Raw genomic sequence first — 18,938 nt, 5'->3', positions numbered from 1 at the left:
GTTCTTGAGTTCTCCAGGCAGTTGTCTTTTTGCATACAGCTGCCTCTCCATTTTGTGCTTCAATTAACTACTTTCATGCAGATCCTGAAGAAAGATTCCCCAGATAATTTGTGCACCAATATGAAATTGAGTCTTCAGTGCAAACAGTATGCAAAGCACTGGCAAATGCTGAGGTGTACAAACTGAAAAATACATTTGTTGTGTGTTTGCTGTCACATGAAACTGAGGGGGGTTGTTTTCTGTGGGTCATTCTGACAGGGGTAGACAAGTTTGAAACCAGCTCTAAATCAGAGCTTGAGTTACTGTTTGTGTCGGTAGATGAGACTTGAACTTTCTGTTCCCTAATCTATCTGGAGGAGCCCAGGGATAGTTATGTTGGTTTCTGCCAAAGTGGAATGAAGTGATTCAGTAGTGGAGAATGGGGACATAGCAACTTTGGGCTGTAAAATCATAGGAAAGTCTTGCTATATTAATGTATGCCTTCTACTCAGAACTGCCACGTGTTCTTGCTTAATGTATACATAAAACAGAGTAACATAGCCATCAAAATTTGCTGTGAGTTTTGACTTGTATGTGTTAGAGCATGTGTTAGTGTTATGCAGTGTATTGCAGTTGAGTGGTGTATTTAGTTACGTTGATGAACCAGAAAGCCCCCCACATTGTTTCTAGAACAAAGTGTATTCAATGTAAGCTTAGTCTTAAGTGACTTCTTGTAAATTTTTTTTATTCTGTTTAAAGTCTGTTAAGAATTGCTAATAATACAGCTGACTCTGAGGTTGTCTCACAGCTGAACTTTGTCATAGCAGTTTGTGAGTGGACACATTCTGTTTCCCTTCAGAAGAATGGTTTCTCATTAGTTTGTCTTTTGCCGAGGAGATTTTCAAAATGTACTTTTGGAGTAAGCAGTATTTCAACATCCGTAATGTCTTCTTGGCCAGCTAGGAAATGCTACAGTGATTTCTTATAGCCAAACTAAATATGCTTTAAGGGAGGATCTTGAAAGAACTAACAGGATAAAACGTATGGCCTGTTTTTGTGTAAGTGCTTTCTTTAAATGCTTGAAAATACAAATTGTGTATATTTTTAGTAATAGTAATAGAAGTGCAAATCTTCTAAAAGCAGGTTTTATTTTGTATTATTTACTTTATGGATTGTATTAAAAAAAATTTTTTTTTGCATCTCAATTTTGTATGCCAGCCCGCAGCTGGAATGCACCCCCCACTTGAATCCACGGAGGTTCTCTGCTGACTACATGATTCATCTCTGTTAATACTAAAGCCTTGTAAGGCCCTGCCTAATAGCACTTGTGATTTGCACTTTTAAATGCACCTTGGAGGAGGTGATTGATGTAGAAGGAAGGAAGCATAAAGCTACAGACTCATTTTAAACCAATCTCAGAAAAAACACCTGGTTTTCTTACTGAGACTTGATTAAAGTGTCCACTTGTCTTTAATATTGGACATTTTTCTATCATTGATTTTCCCCGCCCTTCCCCAATTATGTTACTCATACCTATTTTTTTTTTTTTGCGTGAAGGAGAAAACAATTGATTTGTTGTCTGCCTTTAAATAGGGGTTAGTGGAGTCTAGTTTGCTTCTGAGTCAGACTTCTCATTGGGTACAATCTGAATTTTACACCAGTGGACTTCTGTCTTGTGGCAGAAGAAACAAACTGGAATATGACCAGGTGCTTTCTCTGATGGTCAGCTTGGAAGCCTTTTGACCTAGTCAGAACGGTAGATCCTGAAAACTGGAATCCCTCAGATGAGCAAAATGGACTTGTAACCACAGAATGACAACTTGTGAGCCCTACCTGGAGAAAGGACCCTGTAAGCCTCAGCCTTGGCTTGTCTGTTCTGGCTGTCTTAAAAATGAGACTACACTGGGCATAGTTTTATTTCATCATCATCATTGTTAAATATGTCTTTTTGTGAATCCTGCACTGGTGTCATTTTCTCACCTTGTCTTTCAAAGCCTGTGTTCTGTCCAAAGTCTCTCCTCAGTTTTAAGATTTAGAAAAATGCTATTGTATAAAACCTTAACATACTTTAAATTTCCTGTAGGAAAAGCAGTACATTGACTTATTAACGTGTTACACGCTGGCAGAATTTAGATTCCAGAAGAAGCCTATATATGGCTGGTTTAGGACACATGCTTAGAAGTGTGCGTATGCATGCACTGTCTTAGCATCTTCTTATCCTAGAGTTCAGACATGCAGACAGGTTCCTTGTCTGAATTCTCTTAGCCTGTGGCAAACATGGAATATTTTGACATTTGAGTTGGGTTGGATCATAGTACAAGACAGCAGGGCTGACTTGTAATGCTTTGTGCTTGCCATAGGCTAAGAACATGCATGCAGACATGTACCACAGGTGAGGTGGCATGCAGTGACCTGTACATACAGTAGCGCTGTCGGTCCGGATGTGGGCTAAAGCAGTTCTAACTGTAATTACAAGTAGACGGGAATTACACCCTAATCAATTCACAGTTCTTGTTTAAAAGAATATATACATTATTCATAAATTATAGATTGCTTAGCACTTCAGTGTGTGGGGTTCAGCTTCTTAAAACTGACTGCCTCAAACTCCAGTTTCTTCCAGCAGCAAGCATATGCTGCATTTCCACTGGAATTCATTTTGATAGATATTATCCCTGTATGTTATATCGTGGGTATAAACATAAGCGTGGAGATTCTTTATTAAATTTATAAGATTGTTACTGTACTAACTTTTAATCTCTTATGTTGCATGACAGGTGGTGGAAGAAAATGGAGTTCGTAAAGTGGTGGTGTTGCCACACTCAGCTGAATTCCATCCTTCCATGCATCCTCCTCCTCCTCCTCCCCATGTGCCACATTACATGCATCATCACCATGCTTTGCTTCCCCACCCACCTCACCCAGTGTACCCTCCAGTTCCTGGGACAGGAGAGCTGCCACCACAGTTCATTCACCAGCATCCACCACCACACGTTTTTCAAGAACAAGGTGAGCGCGCAGGTGATGTTTAAATATGTGACAAGGCCTTTCACTCAGCGCATCTAGGTTGAGGGAGCCGAGTTCTGTCAGTAGCTGTGTTACACATTTATGTGGTTTTGGTGTTAGTTACTAGCCCCATAAACACATATAAGGCTCAGGGAGCAGTCTTAAAATACATTTGTGGGTAAAGTACTGTGGAGTCTGGTCTGAAGGCACTCTGTGTGTGTGAAGTATGATTTTTATGAAGTTTAAATCTTCTGCTGTTCAGTTTTTAAGAATTCAATGCAAAAACAGTAACTTAAAAGTGTTCTAATACTGTGTATATTTTTCATGGATCCACTTTTGTTAACTGTAAGTGCCACAATGATTGCTTCTACCTTCATCTAAAATTCCGCTCTCCAAAACTGCTGTGTTTTGTCACAGCCTGGGCATGAAGTATTCTGAAAATGCGTTTAATGTGACACATTAATGTATATTTTTGACTAGGCAAAGTTCAGGTATGACTGGAAAGAAAATGAGAATACCATACATCAACTGAAAAACACAGTAATCCATGTTGGAGGATGAAGTGCAAGTCCACTCTATGTTTAAAATACAAGTGAAGCAATACTTCAGTGGAAGACTGGGGTCACTGCTGAATTAAACCAAGTTGTAAGCCTTATTATATGAACAGGCATTTGACACAAAGAAATTAGAATATGTAAGACCATTCACTATCTTTCTCAAGTTTAAATTAGTAATCAAGCTATTTCAGCTCACTTCTAGGGTAGAATATTCAATAGAACCCAAACTATGTTTTAAAAAGTCAGTTTGGGTCCTAAATTTGCTTACACTTCTTCGAAAATGTGCATGGATGGCTGTGTCAGGGAAGGCAGCTGTAAGGGGTAATCTTGAGCAGCTAACAAAAGAGAAAGGCCTGAAGAATTACATTTAAAACAAACAAACAAAAAACCCAACCTGAACTCAGCAAGTGATGAAAAATAATTTTTAAGAAAAAGAAAAAAAAAAACCAGCAATTTGGATATGCGTTAAATAGGAAAAATGGAAGTTTGCAGATATTTTGGGTGTTTTACTGTAGCATCGTGGCTAACATTGACTGTTTTAAAACCAGAATTAAACCTCCAGGTGTGTTCTTCTCCTGCTAACTGATCTTTATGGTCATACACTGATCTGAGGCCAATCCATAAACTCTTTATCAGGTGAGGTTCCTAAGGTTTAGCAAAGCTCTACCAGTCAGCAGTGCGGTACGTGTGTGTTTCTTGTCTGTTGCTCAGCTGCCCAGAGACCCCTGAGTATCAGCTGTAAAACTCCTTGGGACTTCACAGATGCCCCAAGCTGACGTTATGTGAGCCATGCAGCTCCACGCATCTACAGACTGGCAAAGCAAGCACAGTGAAGTTCTGTGGGTTTTCAAGTTCTGGTTTTACTGCAGTTATTCTTCTAACTTACAAAGCGTTTCTCAGATGTCAAATAAATTGTACTGAATAATGAAGTAAATTCTCCTTTCTCTGTAGAACCTCGTTCTCATGGAAGGACAAACTTCATTCAGCGAGATGAAAGGAGTCTCAAAATGCAAGAACACCTGAAGAAAAGACTAAAAGACAGACAAGCTAGTAGTCATACTAACAATAAACTTAACAGCCCTCCATCTTCACCACATAAAGTTGTTAATTCTTCCAATGCAACAATTCAGAATGGAAATGGAAAGGGGCAGCAAGGGGCAGGAGGACCACTAAAGCAGAAGCAGATAGGAAAAACAAAGGGCAGTCCAGATGCAGAGGTGGGAGGTAGGTTGCATTGACAGGGTAAAAAAAGAAAAAAAAAAAAAAAAAAAAAAAATCTAGAGTCTTTTGTAACAGAAGATGCTGTAAGTTCATTGCAAAACAGTTTCTGAAAAAAATTAATTTGTAGATGTCTTTAGCTGTTCAGGATTAGAGAAAGCCTGAAATACTTTTAATTATGTTTAGGTTTTTTCCCCTCTAGAAATCATAGTAATGTCAAGTGTGTTCATTTGAGATTTCTCAAATAAGATCTTCAGGAAGATTTAATTTGAAACTTTTTTTTTTTCCTTGTGTACCTTTTCTAACCCGGGACTGACCACTACTCCAAGCAAGGATGACCTGTGGGTACTTGCATAAAAGACTTCTGGTGTCATTCTTTGTGGTACTTTTCACATGACTCTGAGTTACTTAAAACTACAGGGAATAGGAAGGTTTGAGCAACTGTCTGTACAGGTTGCTGTTTGATCAGTTGTCGTTTCCGTTCAATGCGTTATTCTGCTCAAATGAATGTTTGAGCTTTTAAAATAGCTTGTGGCTATTTACGATATATTAGTATATGCAGGTATAGCTTATATATGATATTGTTGTCTTTCCTCTTGGTTTGAAAGTGTCACTGAAATGCGGAAAGTTTCTTATCATGATTCCTTAAATCATTTGTTTGTCTTTTAGAGTTTGGGGGGGTGTATGTGTCCTCATTTAAGCGGTCTTGTTGGGCTGTGAAGTCTAGTCCTTGTCAGTGTCACTGGTAACTCTTTGGTTAGAGAAATAAAGAGAAATCTGACTTTGTATCTTGAGAAGTAAGCAGAGGTGGAAGCTTTTATCCAGCTTGTTTCAAGGATGAAAAATATACTTGATTAAAGCTTTGTCTTAATACAGATTTATTGGAGGGGGGGGGGGGGGGGGGGGGGAAATGTGTATGTGGCCAGAATAACATCCTGTATTGTTCGACGTGGACAATTGCAAAGATAGGATTCAGCTTACAGATGTAACCCTTTCAGTACCTTTATGTATTTTTAGTGTGCAGTTTCGATCTGGCTTCCAAATTAGACCGAGACCAAGTGTTTTGCAATAGATATTTAAGGAAAGCACATACAATAGAGAGATAAGAACTTATTATCATTTTTTGAACACCTTTCATTTTTGGAGGAATGTTTTTGTGTTGTCAAAGAAAACCCATTTATGCTCAGATTAGGAAAATATACCCTTTGTGCAGGATGTACTAAAAGGGGTTTTGTAACACTGTTAGTTTTGGATAGTTCATGTTTCTACCCCTCACACAGCCAAAACAAACAGGGGAAATGAACTTTGCACAATAAGTACTATTGTTAAACTCTTAATGAGGCGAACTCCATCTTGTGGTGGCATTTTTGTAACAGACTGGTTTACTCTTGGGGTTTTTGGTAATCTGTTTTGTATTTGAAATTTCAGAATCTGACACAGAATCCAAGAAATGTGATATTCACTTGAGCATTGGCAAGCCAGTCGTAAGTAATATCCTTAAAATACCCTTATTTTCTGTCTTTATATTCTTTCTGTAAAGTAACATATGTCTTATTGATCTCTTTTTTTTCTTAGTGGTTTATTTTCGTAATAGACAAAACGTATTTTAGTTGTCAGAGTTCATAGCTGGGAAAAGCAACCATGCTATGGAAACCCACTATTTCTCAACTCTCTGAAAACAGTCTGGCTGACTCAGTTTCCCAGTCTGTAAGCCGAGAATATATATCCACTGTTGAAGTTGTCTAGTGTATGCAAGGGCTTCAGTACCTTGCAAACCAGGGGCCTGCTAAACTAATGGGAGTCTTATCTTCTCTTGGAACCATCCTCCCCTCAGAGGATTTAAGAGTATTGGGAATAGAACTTACAAAAGCAGATCATCTTTTTATGTTATGTTTAGAAATTGGAGCAAATATTTGAGTATTTAAATACTTTTAGTAAGTTGGAGTCTGGTGATGTTAATTTCAGTGTCTAAAAGGCTAGTACTGCACTGATATTTTTGATCTTGAGCACGTTTAATGTAACTTCTTTGCATTATCTATACAGTAAGCAAGGGTTGTGGTGTTCTGCTCCAGCTTGACAGTAGCATTTGTTCATTGCTGCTTCTGACATCTGTAATTAATGCGAACAGAAGCAAAGTGTTGACTTTGTCACAGAAAATTTGGAGTATGGGTATTAAGTAGCAAAAAACTTAGACCAAAAGTTTTAGTCATAAGCACTTAAAATCAGAGCCTCTTGCTATCCTGTAGCTTAGTAGTTAAATATTAAGGTTATGTGAGGGAGTTGTGATAGAGTTAGAAAGTTAGGCCATCTGACTGCCGAAGTATAGATCTTGCGTCAGCATTCAAGACTCCAAATCTGAAAATTTGCTCTAGATGAGTGATGCAAACAGCACAGGTGAAATACAGATTTTTGTCTTCATACACTGAGGCAATGTAGTGGGTCTGTCTGTTTGTTTAGTGTTTGAAGGGAAATCCTTTAAGATGGTATTCTAGAAGTGAAAAGAGGAAATAATTTAAATTCAGATGATGACTCGGTATTTCCACTGCAAAGGTAAAGAATTCCTCCACTGAGGAACTTCATAGGCAAACTAGGGACACCGTGTTATTGACTAATATACCTTTTATTACAGAAAGCAAACTTACTTGCATTATTTATGCTTTTAATAGGTTTCTGATATACAAGCAAGATCAGCCGTTCTGTCCTGGAATCTCCCAGTTAGTTCACAGAATGGAGAGAGCCATAGTCATAGTCCAGCAGCATTTACATTTGAAGTAGCAATATCCAACAGTGGTAAAAATGGAAAATTTAAATCTGTCTATGTGTAAGTTTAGTTTCTTCATTTAAGCACAATACCAATGTTTAAAAACATTAACCGATCAGCAATCTCTCTATCAGGAGCTGTTTGTTGACTTGCAGACCTACCTACTTCACATGAAATAAATATTAAGTAATATCACTAAGAGTTACATGGACAATGGGAAACATGAAAATTAAATGTGCGCTACATGGTTTTGCTTTTCAATAAGCTTTTATTCTTCTAAAGTATAAGGAAGAGCTGTAACACTTTTTTTTTTTTTTTTTTTTCTTCCCCTTTTCACAGTGGGGAAGAATTAACAATTACACTCCCTGATCTCAGGCCAGCAACTGATTATCATGCCAGGTATGCTGCTGGGAATTAAATACTTAATGTTTTTGTTGATATGTGAGTTAGAAAATTGTTGTGGCTTCATGAAAAAGGTGTGATCGCAAATAACTTGAGGAATATTCTACAAAAATAGCGTAGCTATGGACACTATTTTGCTATCTGAATTCTCACTTGTCTTCTATTTTCATTAAAATGTAACCTCATTTTCTTCCCTACCATCTTCTCTGTCTCTTCGTGTTTCTCAGATACAGACTGAAGTTATTCTCTGTTGGTATTTTTTAGAACAAGAGTGGACTCAGTGAAAGAGATTGTTGTAGGCTGAAGGCAGTGGTAAATAATAATTTAGCTTTGAACATGGATTTGCAAGTCTGACTTGTCAGCTTGATTTGCAAAGTTGCTTCTTTTAAACTGCAGACTTCAGTAGCAGTGCAAGGGGGGAAGTGGAAACTGGTTGAAATTGGGAGAACTTAGATGCTGTGTTACAAGGGAACAAGACGTGACATTCAAGAATTGCCACGTAGAGTAAATAAGCATTACTGGAGATGTTTAACTGGTCAGGAAAAAGACAAGCTGGTTAAACAAGCTTAGAGAACACTGTGATCCAGTAGCAGAAGAGAGCTCCTCAAATGCTTGGGCACAGGAGGAGGCAAGTTTTAAGACTTGCTGAAGTAAACTCAGATTCTTAAACTGCAGGAGTTCTGAGCGAGTTACCCAGCACAGCTCCATTTGCACTTGGTGTGTGTTTGGTTCATGCTGTTGCTTTCCATGCAGGCAAGCTTTATTTTACCTACCATTGGCCTGATTAGATGGACAGTATTTCTGACAAATTAGTCAAGTCATTGCTCTTCAAAAACAAACATAAATGAGCAGTGCTGTTCTTGAGTTTCTATCCTGTTTAACAATTGCACTGACAAATGTGGGTTTATTGCCTGAACAGCTGATTTAGCCCATTTCAGTATCCATACTTTTGTACAAGTGTTGTCCGTATTTGAATCTCAAGGTCTTTTTATCAAAAGATTCAAGTCAGGTGTTCTGTTACCATTTGGTAATACTTACTGTAATTTTCATCATGCCTCCCATGTGTATTTCATCACTAAAATATCTCCACTGTGCTAGATAGCAATTGTAAAGTAAATGAAGGGTGCCAAATGGAGTCTTCAAGATCAGTAAGTGTACCTATGTGATCTCCATCACTCCGCTCTTGTCAGCATGCCCTTGTCTCCCTGAGCACAGAACAGATAGCAGTGTTATGATGTGGGCATCAGTTACTAGAACTTGGAGCAACATTGTAACCTCACTTTCTGTTGTTTCTTCCTGAATAAAGAGACATGAAATTGTTGTCTCTTAAAATCAATGATCTGAAAGAAGAGGGATTGGGCACTTGTCTCCTATGTCGGGAGCAAGCTGGTCTTGTTGCTGTAACCACTGCTTGTGATTAAGTGCGTTTCTAAAGTTGACAACCCTTTGCTTAAATTTTTAGGTGCTAATGCAATAGCATCATAATTAATTGTCCTTTGTTCAGAGTTTCAGCAACCAGCAGTTCCATAAAAGAATCCATTTCAGAATTAGTGAGTTTCACTACAGAAAGTTGTGAGCCAGACTGTCCAGCTGCACCGAAACTCATTAACAGAACGAAAAACAGCCTGAGTTTGCAGTGGAAGGTAAGCAGTCTGGTGTGTTCATGTGTGGTATGTTTAAATTAGCTGTGTCAGTAATCTAGTGTGTACTTTAGGTGTTGGCTTTTAAGTTGCGCAGTTGAGACTGATAACTAAAATCATGATTGTTCCTTCCTCTTCCTTTCATTGTCTCCTTAGCTTCATGTGTATGGCTTTAGTGTGACAGTTAGGAGCAGGTGTCTCCAAGTAGGAGCAGGATATTCCATAGGAAAGTTCTCTTCTGAACTGGCAGCATAGGAGAGGCTGAAGCATGTGTATTTTTGCTTGGGGTTCTTGGATGATAAATACATATGACTTAACATTATAATTCAGAGTTCTTATGGTTATTCTGACCCGTTCAAAGTAAATTCCTTTGGTTAGTTTGTAACTTTAATTTTTTTAATCTGACTTTTCAATATATATGTTATCTGTGAAGACTTCTTGGTAACTGTGTTTTCTTGTCTTTTAGTGTTTTTCTTATTACTACACTTACACCTGGAAAGCAATTTATATCTAAATCACTTCAGTTAAAATATTTGTGTAACCTGTACTTGAAAAAATGAAGGAGTTTCCCAATTTGTATGTCATAACAAGTGCAAATGTTGCTCGTCTGTTGACAGTTGGCAAACACACAGTGCTAGGACACAAGGAAAAAAGCTCTAAGAATATAATTTGGATTAATCCTAAAGTAAAACTATTCATAAGTTCATATTCTAAACTATCAGAATTAATAGAAGTAGTATAGCTGCCTGGAGAGCCATCAGGAATGAGGAATGAAACCAGTTAAAATACCTACTAGTTTTTACCCTTTCTGACTCACTTTACCGAATAATTGTGTCTGTGCCCACAGTAGACTTTCAGATCACAAGCACGTTTGTGGAAGAGAGCTATTCTCTATGCCTCCTGCAGATTCCTTTCAGCTCAACACTAAATATCTTGTTTTTAAAGGCAGTTGGAGTATATTAAACTAAATTGCTGACATGTTTTTTAATGTGCAAAAACATCAACCATTTGATTTTAACTTTTTTCATTGTTTCTTTATTTTTCAGTCCTCAAATGACAATGGTTCCAAAATAACTAATTTTCTTTTAGAATGGGATGAGGTAAGACCTTTTCTAGTACAAAAAAAATCATAATGACATCTGTAGACCAATTATACTTAAAAATACCTTTTGCTTAGGTACGTCAGCTATTTCCAGTGTAACTGTCCAGACAGTTTTAAAGGGACAAGCCAATTTAAAAGCTTGAATAAAAAAAAAAAAAAAGGCAGACAATCCTTTCAGATCCTCTGAGAGGACAGCGTAAAGCTCCTTCATTTGGTTCTTGTCTTTCAGAGCTTCATTAAGCAAAGCCTAGGCATTAAATGAATGAGCATTTGGCTTGTGTCTTCAGTAGCTGTCACAAATACCACTTGGCTTTTGAAATTCTTACTGAAACATATTCCAAAGTGATAAAAAACTTCAAAAATTTGTGTTGCTTTCAACTGTAGTAATTTGTTACCATTTTGTGAAATCTACAGTGCCGAAAAATAAACGGGTATCTCGGAATGTGGTTTTGTTATCAGGAAATCTCAGGATAACTATCAGCATGCTCAGTGTGACCGTGGTGGTGTTAGCTTGTTACATTCTTTAGGCTTACTCATATGTTGGGTTTGGGTTTGGGTGGGTTTTGTTGGGTTAGTTTTTTTCATTTTTGTTAAATTAGTGAAATGAAGTTTAGGAAGATTTAGAGTGAAGAAGTTGACCTTAGCAGGGAGCATGCAGTCCCCATGCAAAAAACCCCTCAGGTTTCTCTCACTTCTTTAAAGGGGAAGAATGGACCCTTCAAAGAATGCTACTACGGGCATCTGAAGCAGCATAAACTTACAAAACTCTCTCCTTCTACAAAATACTCGCTCAGATTAGCTGCTAAAAATGATATTGGAATGAGGTAATGAACACAATTTATCATACCATTTATTTTCTGATCAGCCACATCTGCTGCTTTTAACAATTCTTAAAATTATTTTTCCAGTGGGTTCAGCGAGACAGTGACATACTATACAGCTGGAATTGTCCCACCAGCCCCACCACCCCCCGTGCTTGTCGAAGCAGGGGTGACCTGGCTGTCAGTAAAGTGGAGCCCACCCAGTGGGGTGTCCTCAGATGACTCTCTCACTTACAGTTTAGACATGGAAGAAGAAGGCTCTGTAAGTGCTGGGGTTTGTTACGTGTGTAAAAGCGTGATACACAGTGGTGCTCAAATAAAATTAACTTTGTATTTTACTTTTAAATAAAAGTGCTGCAAAATACAGCAACAGTTGGCAAGTATTACATGTACTCAATGAAACAAGGGTGAAGTTCAAGCTAAAAATAATATTTGATCGACCTGAGCTGGGTTTTGGTTTATTGTGGAAAATTAGTGACCGTGTGTGTTCTTATTTTCCCTCGTTTACAGGGTTATGGTTTCCAGCCACAGTACAACGGAGATGAGCTCTCATGCACTTTAAGAAATCTTAGGAGGAGTACATCCTACAAGTTTAGGGTTTGTACTATATTTTGTTTCAAATTTAATTATGACTGTATGCTTTTCTGGAGTTTCAGTGTTTTCGCGCAGCTAAGACACTTTCTGTGGAGGCAGCGGAAAATTACCTGTAATACTTCTGTTGTAGTAGGTTTTGGTGAAAGCATAATACAGATCGACGGTTTTTTTTGCACTAGCTAGTTTTGTTTTCTTTTAAATTGTTGCCTTTTCTTGGGATTTTGGTTGGAGGTTTTTTCATAGAAGAATTTTGTAGATCAGCAGAATATTACCTGTCATTAAATAAAGCATTTATTATGTATTCTCTTCATTCCTGAAACAGCTCTTTGCCTACAACAGCGAAGGAAAAAGTAGTCCTAGTGAGGTGGTAGAACATAGCACCAATCCTGACAAACCTGGACCACCAAGTAAACCGACCGTGAAGGGCAAGATCCATTCACACAGTGTGAAAGTTACGTGGGGTAGGTTACCTTTTGTTAGTGCTGTATTTGAGTGCTGTCTATGTCTGTGCAGTCACTCACCAATGCATATTAAAAAAAAAGAGGCGAATTCAGGCTAATTATTTGTCTCTGCAGATGTTGTTACTGCAGGAGAAAGCATTACCAAAAAATGGCAGCTTGGTTTCTTTTGGGGTTGTTGTACAAAAGTAGTGTTTTCCTTTTTTCATTTTAGAGAAGCAGGCAAGGCTGTTGTGGTAGCCACAGTTATGGTAGCCTCTAGATGTGATGCTTAAATAATTTTCATTCATTCTTAAAAACAAAAGGTGATCCCTGACATTGGCAGTATTTGCTTAGTTACTTTTCTTTCTAGCATATTCACGATTAATTGGAAAATGTACTGTGGATACAGAAGTTTTCTGTTTCCGTTTGAATTGAGTTTTCTGCTTGAATATTCTACAAGGAATGAATAAGTTTTCTGGAAAAGCTGGTAACAAAACAACGCATTGGTTTTATATCTTCTGTAATTGAGCTGAAGATGTTGGTTTCTTTCAGAACCACCCAAAGATAATGGAGGATCAGACATTTCTAAATACTTCTTGGAAATCTCAGAAACATCAGTTGGTAAGCAATCATCTTTCAGTACTAATTCAGCTTGTGTGTTAATTCAGTGTACTGATGCACTCGCTACTCATTGCTTTCACAATTCCTGTTCTGTTTTCATGTGTATGTTGTGTTGCACATGTTCTCTGCATAGTTGATCATTCAAATTTGATCCTGTGGCTTGACTTAATTAATAATGGTGTGAGAGAATTTTCAAGGTTTATTTTTGCAAAAGTTTGTAGTAGAAAGTATTTTCTTTCTTTCCTCAGGAAGTAAATGGGACAGCATATACAGTGGTCCCCAGAGGGAACATGTCTGTGATCACCTCAAGCCTGGGACGTCATACAGGATGAGAGTTTATTGTGTCAGTAAAGGTGGTGAAAGCCAGGTGAGAAAAATGAAAATTGCTTCTGAAAACTGTTTCCATTTATGTTTTAGTGACATTTTGTTTTGTGTCTCCACTCTAAAATAATGTGTATTACTGCTAGGCTTCTGATGTTATGACTGTTACAACATCAGCTGTTCCTCCTGGACCGTGTCATGTTCCATGCCTGGCAGGCAAAGCTAAGCCCAAGGAAATCACTTTACAGTGGGGTAAGCTCCAGTGTTTCTGAGCAAAATACTTTCCTGATTTTAAATGTCATAACACAAATTAAAAATCTGTAGAAGTCTTCAGGGGAAAAAAAAAAAAAATATATATATATATATTTATATGTAGTCCGTGTCCTTAGTTGTTTGGGTTTTGTTGGGTTATTTTAGGGTGTTTTTTTAAGATGACCAAAGCTTGTTAACTGCCTGTGATTTGCCGATGCATGCATGTGCAATGATATGGTGAGACTTAAGCAGACATAGATGTCTTTCAGTGAGAAAGCTTGCCAGCTGCCTCATTACTTGACACGTGTTTGGCAATTTAAAAATCAACCCTCTTTTTCTTACTTTGATCTCAGTAAAGGAGGTAATGAAAAAAGTAATGAAGATACCATGTGTTTTGAAGGAAACGTGTGGAAAATATCTGAAGAAATTATGAAGGCCATCTTAAAGTAGTCTATCAGTAACTGCAGGGGAAAAAGCAAGCTTCAGAAGTGTTTCTGCTCAGATATATGATAAAGCCTGCACTCTTAACTTTTAGAATTCATCTTGCTCAACTTTTAGCTTGAGAATGCTGATTAGAAACTACTTGGAAGAAAAAGTGCTTTCTGAAATTAATAGGGGAAAAAATCTCTTTTTGTTTTATAGGCCCACCATCTGTAGATGGAGGTTCTGACATTACGGAATATATTATAGAGATGGCAAACTCTGAACAGGATGAACGCAGACAAGTGTATCAGGGTCCAGCATCTGAATACGTAGTCAACAATCTGCTTCCAGGGAGAATGTATTGCTTCTGGATACGAGCAGCAAATAAAGTTGGGGTAACCAACCGACTGTGCTAATGGGATCTGGTTTTTTTTTACACAAGAGATAGTAATGATACTACTGTCTTAAAAGCCTGGTAGTATTTTGTAGCGTCTATTGTAGTTCTGTTGAAGGAGCACAATTTCTTGCAGCGTAAAAACCCACGATTTAAAGAAGAATCAATAAATGTCAGGGACGTTCAGTCCTTCCTTCAGCCCTAAGGGGATGTTCACGGTGTTGTGTTTCTGTTGTCGTTTACTGGGTTACTGCCAGTGCTGAAAGTAACTAGTCCAAAGTTAGTGCTAGACGTTCTCTTCCTACTTTTAGTCATGTCTTTGACTGCAGTTTAAACCCTGCATTTCTGGCTGTGAATAACCACTTAATGTTTGTGTCTTAAGAAATTGCCTCGTGTTTTACAATTAGTGTAGCCTCTGCGGATCAGCGGTGTGGGAACTCTATTGTGTAGGGAGGGGTGTGTTCAAATAATGCCAGGTTTGAAAAAGGTTGGGATGAATGTTGGTCACGTAAAAAGCTTTTTGAAACAGTACCCAGCCGCTTCTGGAAGCCAGAGCCTGGCTACAGGGGAAGGAGGACTGCGAAACCATAGCAGTGGGAGGATTACAGATACCCTGTAGGCACAGGGCCAGCTTTTAGAGTAGACTACCTGAAAGGAATCTTAAACGGTGCTGTGGAAATAAGCACTGAACTCCTCTATTTATTTATTTATAAAGTTGAAAATAATTTGTTTTCTTCAGCTCATATCCTTGCACATCAGTGTTTGCTCTACTGCAGTTGCTGTATTGATGCAATTGTATTTTCTTGCAGTTTGGCCCTCACTCTGACAAAGCAGAGATCTCTACTGCTCCAGGACCCCCTGATCAATGTTGCAAACCCCTGGTAACTTGCAAAAGTGCAACTTGTGCTGTAGTTTCATGGGAGGTAGGTGTTAATGATTTTCAGTAATGCGCAAATTAATATGTGGCTTTTAGTGGTGGTGACACATCTGATACACAGAAACGGAAGAAATAACAAATGTAGAGCTGGAATATTCTAAGCCCATTTCTTTACAGAGGTGTACATTGGTCTTGTAAATGTCAGCTGTGAATTTCCATATTAACTGAATGAACTGGGTGACATTTAATCCTCCTTATGGTAACTAATATATAATATATTTAGTTTATCCAGGTGGTAAGAGATGGTGAGTCGTTCAGCCTGGAGAAGAGAAGGCTTTGCGGAGACCTTATAGTGGCCTTTCAGTACTTGCAAGGGGGCTTGGAAGAAAGATGGGGACAGACTTTTTAGTAGGGCCTGTAGCAACAGGACAAGGGGGAATGGCTTTAAACTGACCAAGGGTAAATTTAAGTAGATATTAGGAAGAAATCCTTCCCTGTGAGGGCGGCGCTGGCAGAGGCTGCCCAGAGCAGCTGTGGGTGCCCCGTCCCTGGGGATGCTCAGGGCCAGGCTGGATGGGGCTGGGGGCAACCTGGGCTGGTGGGAGGTGTCCCTGCCCCTGGCGGGGGTTGGGGCTCGGGGGGCTGTCAGCTCCCTCCCAGCCCAAACCAGGCTGTGATGCTCTGATTCAGAATTCTGGTCTGAATTGTGGTGTTGTTGCAGACGTGTGTCTAGATGGAAACCTTTTAATAAGCTGAAGTTAAAATCATGCCCTTGGCTGTGGTGGAAAAGCCCTCAGGTTTCAAGCCCAGTGCTTCCTTTCCAGTGTCTCTATTCATTGTGACAGGGGATCACGCCTGTATGGTGCATGTGTGTATGTGCAACAGCTGAAAGAAAATTTGTGACTTAAACCCACAGAGCCCTGCGTGCAATGGTGCAGAAATCAGTGAATACAGGCTGGACTGGGGACAGGCGGAAGGGTCGATGCATATCATTTACACTGGCCCTTGCCAGAGTTATGAAGTAAAAGGTCTCACACCTGCAACCACTTACTATTGCAGAGTACAGGTAAGAGAAGCATTTGTTACATGTTACTAAGCCTGTGAACATACAGCTTGAAGAAAAACTTCAGCTAGAAATGAATAAAATGATGTACCGTCACCTGCTGATGAAATATAGAAGGTAACTGGTAAATATACTTTCCCTTCTCCCCAAGTCCTTCGTAACTCCATGTATCTAGAAAAGAGGTTTAGATCCAGTGTTGCATGAAATACCAGAAATTTTGCCGTGTTTACATTTTATTCAGGAGATTTTCCATTCTCTTCCAAACTGCATTTTGTTGCATGCAAAAGGAAGCATGATAGACGTGCCTGGTTAGAAAAAACATAGATTGGGTAAACGTCTCCCTTTCAGGCTGTGAATGTCGCTGGAGTTGGGTTGTTCGGTGAGGCTGCTGTGGTGACAACCCCCGCGTCGGTGCCTGCAGCAGTGTCAGTACTGCATTTACTTGAAGAAGATCAAATGGAAATTTTTCTTCCTTTATCAACGTGCCTTGCAATTCAATGGGAAGAACCGTGTTGTCATGGGTCAGAGATCACTGGATATAATATAGAATATGGGGAAAAGCAGCTGGTAACTGTTGGCAGAAATACAAGCCATGTTCTTGAGAATCTGCTGCCTGACACTCTGTACAGGTAATAATTAATCATTTTATTCTGAAACCACATTTGCAGGATTTTTTTAATCAATAGCTTTGAGGGTAGGGTTTTAAATTTTTAGAATAATTTTTCGTTCGGCTTACAGACTGTTTGCCTAATTCACTCTGCAACTCCAAAAAACAAAACAGAATTGTCACATCCAGAATGAAACCACGATGTTTTAGCAGCAAGAGTTAAGATTGTTGTGTTAAGGCGGATGTTCTGTCTCGAAGTTAAGGCTTTATTCTAAGTTTTCTGGGATTAGAATTTTTTTTTATTCTGAAGCAATGCATATAATTATGAGTTTATCTCACCAAAAGAGGATGATTATAGGGACCAAGAGTAGAGCAGCTGTTCCGGTGTCACGTGCTTAGTCTTGGTTAAAGCTTAGTTCAGACCATGGACTTTGTCAGTGGGAGGCAAACGACTCGGCATGGAGGACCTGGGCGCTTGTGCACTAAACCCAACAATACTGAGAAACACTGAAGCTTCATTATGTTGAAAACAATGTAACTGTGTTGGCTTGTTTGGAAGGAGATTATTTGTATAGTTAACTTCTAACTGCATTTTAATTACTTAATTGTTTGGAGTTAAATTGTTAAATTCTTTACAAATTTTAACTGTTGCTTTATTACCTAGCAGTTTTTTCAGGACCTCAGTAAATTAACCATATAGCTGCTCTTTTCACCTTTCTAGAATTAGAATACAGGCCATAAACAGCTTTGGAGTTGGTCCTTTCAGTCATTCCATTAAAGCCAAAACAAAACCACTACCTCCTGACCCTCCTCATCTTGAATGTGTGGTCTTCAGCTACCAGAGCCTTAAACTTAAATGGGGTGAAGGTCCGAGCAGAGCTTTAATTACCAACCCTACACAATTCAACTTGCAGATGGAGGACAGGTTTGGCAGGTAAGATACTCGGAACATTAAGGATATATTGTCACTTTACAACTTACCAAGTTTTTAAGACATTTTTTCTCACTTCTGTTTGCACTTTTGCATCCTATCTTTCAACCGGCAATGCTGTTAATAGCTGTTGCACAAATATTTACTTGTAAACAGTAAATACCATTTACTGTTTAAATAGTAATATCTTACCATCTTCCTGTGTTGCTGGGTTTGTTTTTTTTTTTTTCTACAGTGAAGTCAGTTCGCATGTAAAGAATCGCAGGGTTGACAGCTGTTCTTTAACTAGAAATGACAACTTAGGTACCCAATGTGTGCAAGGGTTGTTCTCTGAATTCAAATCAAGAGTTTGGTCATGTAGTTTCGTTGTAGCCTGTGTATGGCTTGTAGGCAGGTTGAATGAATGCTTCGTGAATATAAATTAAGACTTCCCCACCAGTATGAATGGTGTGTGTTGCTGATTTAATGCACATCATGAACCAATTATAACAATAACAGAGGTCAAACTGCCTAACATTCATCGTGCGTGCATGGAGAAAGCTGGGGCACCCAGAATGTATTGTCACTTTTTTGTACTTAGATATGAAAGTGTTCCACTTATGGTTCTGATGTGCAAAGGTGTGATTCCTGAATAATTCTAATTTCTGTTTCTTCCAGGTTTGTAACTGTTTATAACGGTCCTTGTCACACATACAAGGTACAGCGACTCAGTGAATCCACTACGTACTATTTTAAAATCCAGGCATATAATGATGCTGGAGAGGGAAGGTTTTCTGAAGTTTACGCTTTCACTACAACTAAGTCTCCACCCGCATCTCTTAAAGGTGAGCTTCACACTGCACAAGGACCCTTCTGCGATCCATTTACGTACTAGATGGAATGCTACAGCCTGACCCTTCTCCCAGCCCAGCATCTTTCCAGGGCCTTCGTGG

The 18,938-nt window shown here is 38.8% G+C and overlaps 1 protein-coding gene across 3 annotated transcripts in view; it reads left to right on the top strand.

Annotated features, from left to right (window-relative positions):
* Positions 1-18,938, top strand: part of LOC130158674 (fibronectin type-III domain-containing protein 3a-like) — a 49,078-nt gene that overhangs the window by 25,983 nt on the left and 4,157 nt on the right. For all 3 annotated transcript variants that reach the window (XM_056359540.1, XM_056359541.1, XM_056359539.1), the window contains 20 exons: positions 2,754-2,985; positions 4,491-4,763; positions 6,186-6,241; positions 7,424-7,578; positions 7,858-7,917; positions 9,425-9,563; positions 10,607-10,660; positions 11,365-11,486; positions 11,571-11,745; positions 11,994-12,080; positions 12,400-12,538; positions 13,070-13,138; positions 13,387-13,505; positions 13,606-13,711; positions 14,354-14,529; positions 15,338-15,451; positions 16,322-16,471; positions 16,817-17,097; positions 17,797-18,009; positions 18,664-18,830. In XM_056359540.1, coding sequence (XP_056215515.1) covers positions 2,754-2,985; positions 4,491-4,763; positions 6,186-6,241; positions 7,424-7,578; positions 7,858-7,917; positions 9,425-9,563; positions 10,607-10,660; positions 11,365-11,486; positions 11,571-11,745; positions 11,994-12,080; positions 12,400-12,538; positions 13,070-13,138; positions 13,387-13,505; positions 13,606-13,711; positions 14,354-14,529; positions 15,338-15,451; positions 16,322-16,471; positions 16,817-17,097; positions 17,797-18,009; positions 18,664-18,830 — 2,887 coding nt within the window. The remainder of the gene's footprint in view (positions 1-2,753; positions 2,986-4,490; positions 4,764-6,185; positions 6,242-7,423; positions 7,579-7,857; positions 7,918-9,424; positions 9,564-10,606; positions 10,661-11,364; positions 11,487-11,570; positions 11,746-11,993; positions 12,081-12,399; positions 12,539-13,069; positions 13,139-13,386; positions 13,506-13,605; positions 13,712-14,353; positions 14,530-15,337; positions 15,452-16,321; positions 16,472-16,816; positions 17,098-17,796; positions 18,010-18,663; positions 18,831-18,938) is intronic.

This window comes from Falco biarmicus, chromosome 14, assembly GCF_023638135.1.
Source record: "Falco biarmicus isolate bFalBia1 chromosome 14, bFalBia1.pri, whole genome shotgun sequence".
Classification (NCBI taxonomy): domain Eukaryota; kingdom Metazoa; phylum Chordata; class Aves; order Falconiformes; family Falconidae; genus Falco; species Falco biarmicus.
This window is presented reverse-complemented; position numbering and strand designations above follow the sequence as displayed.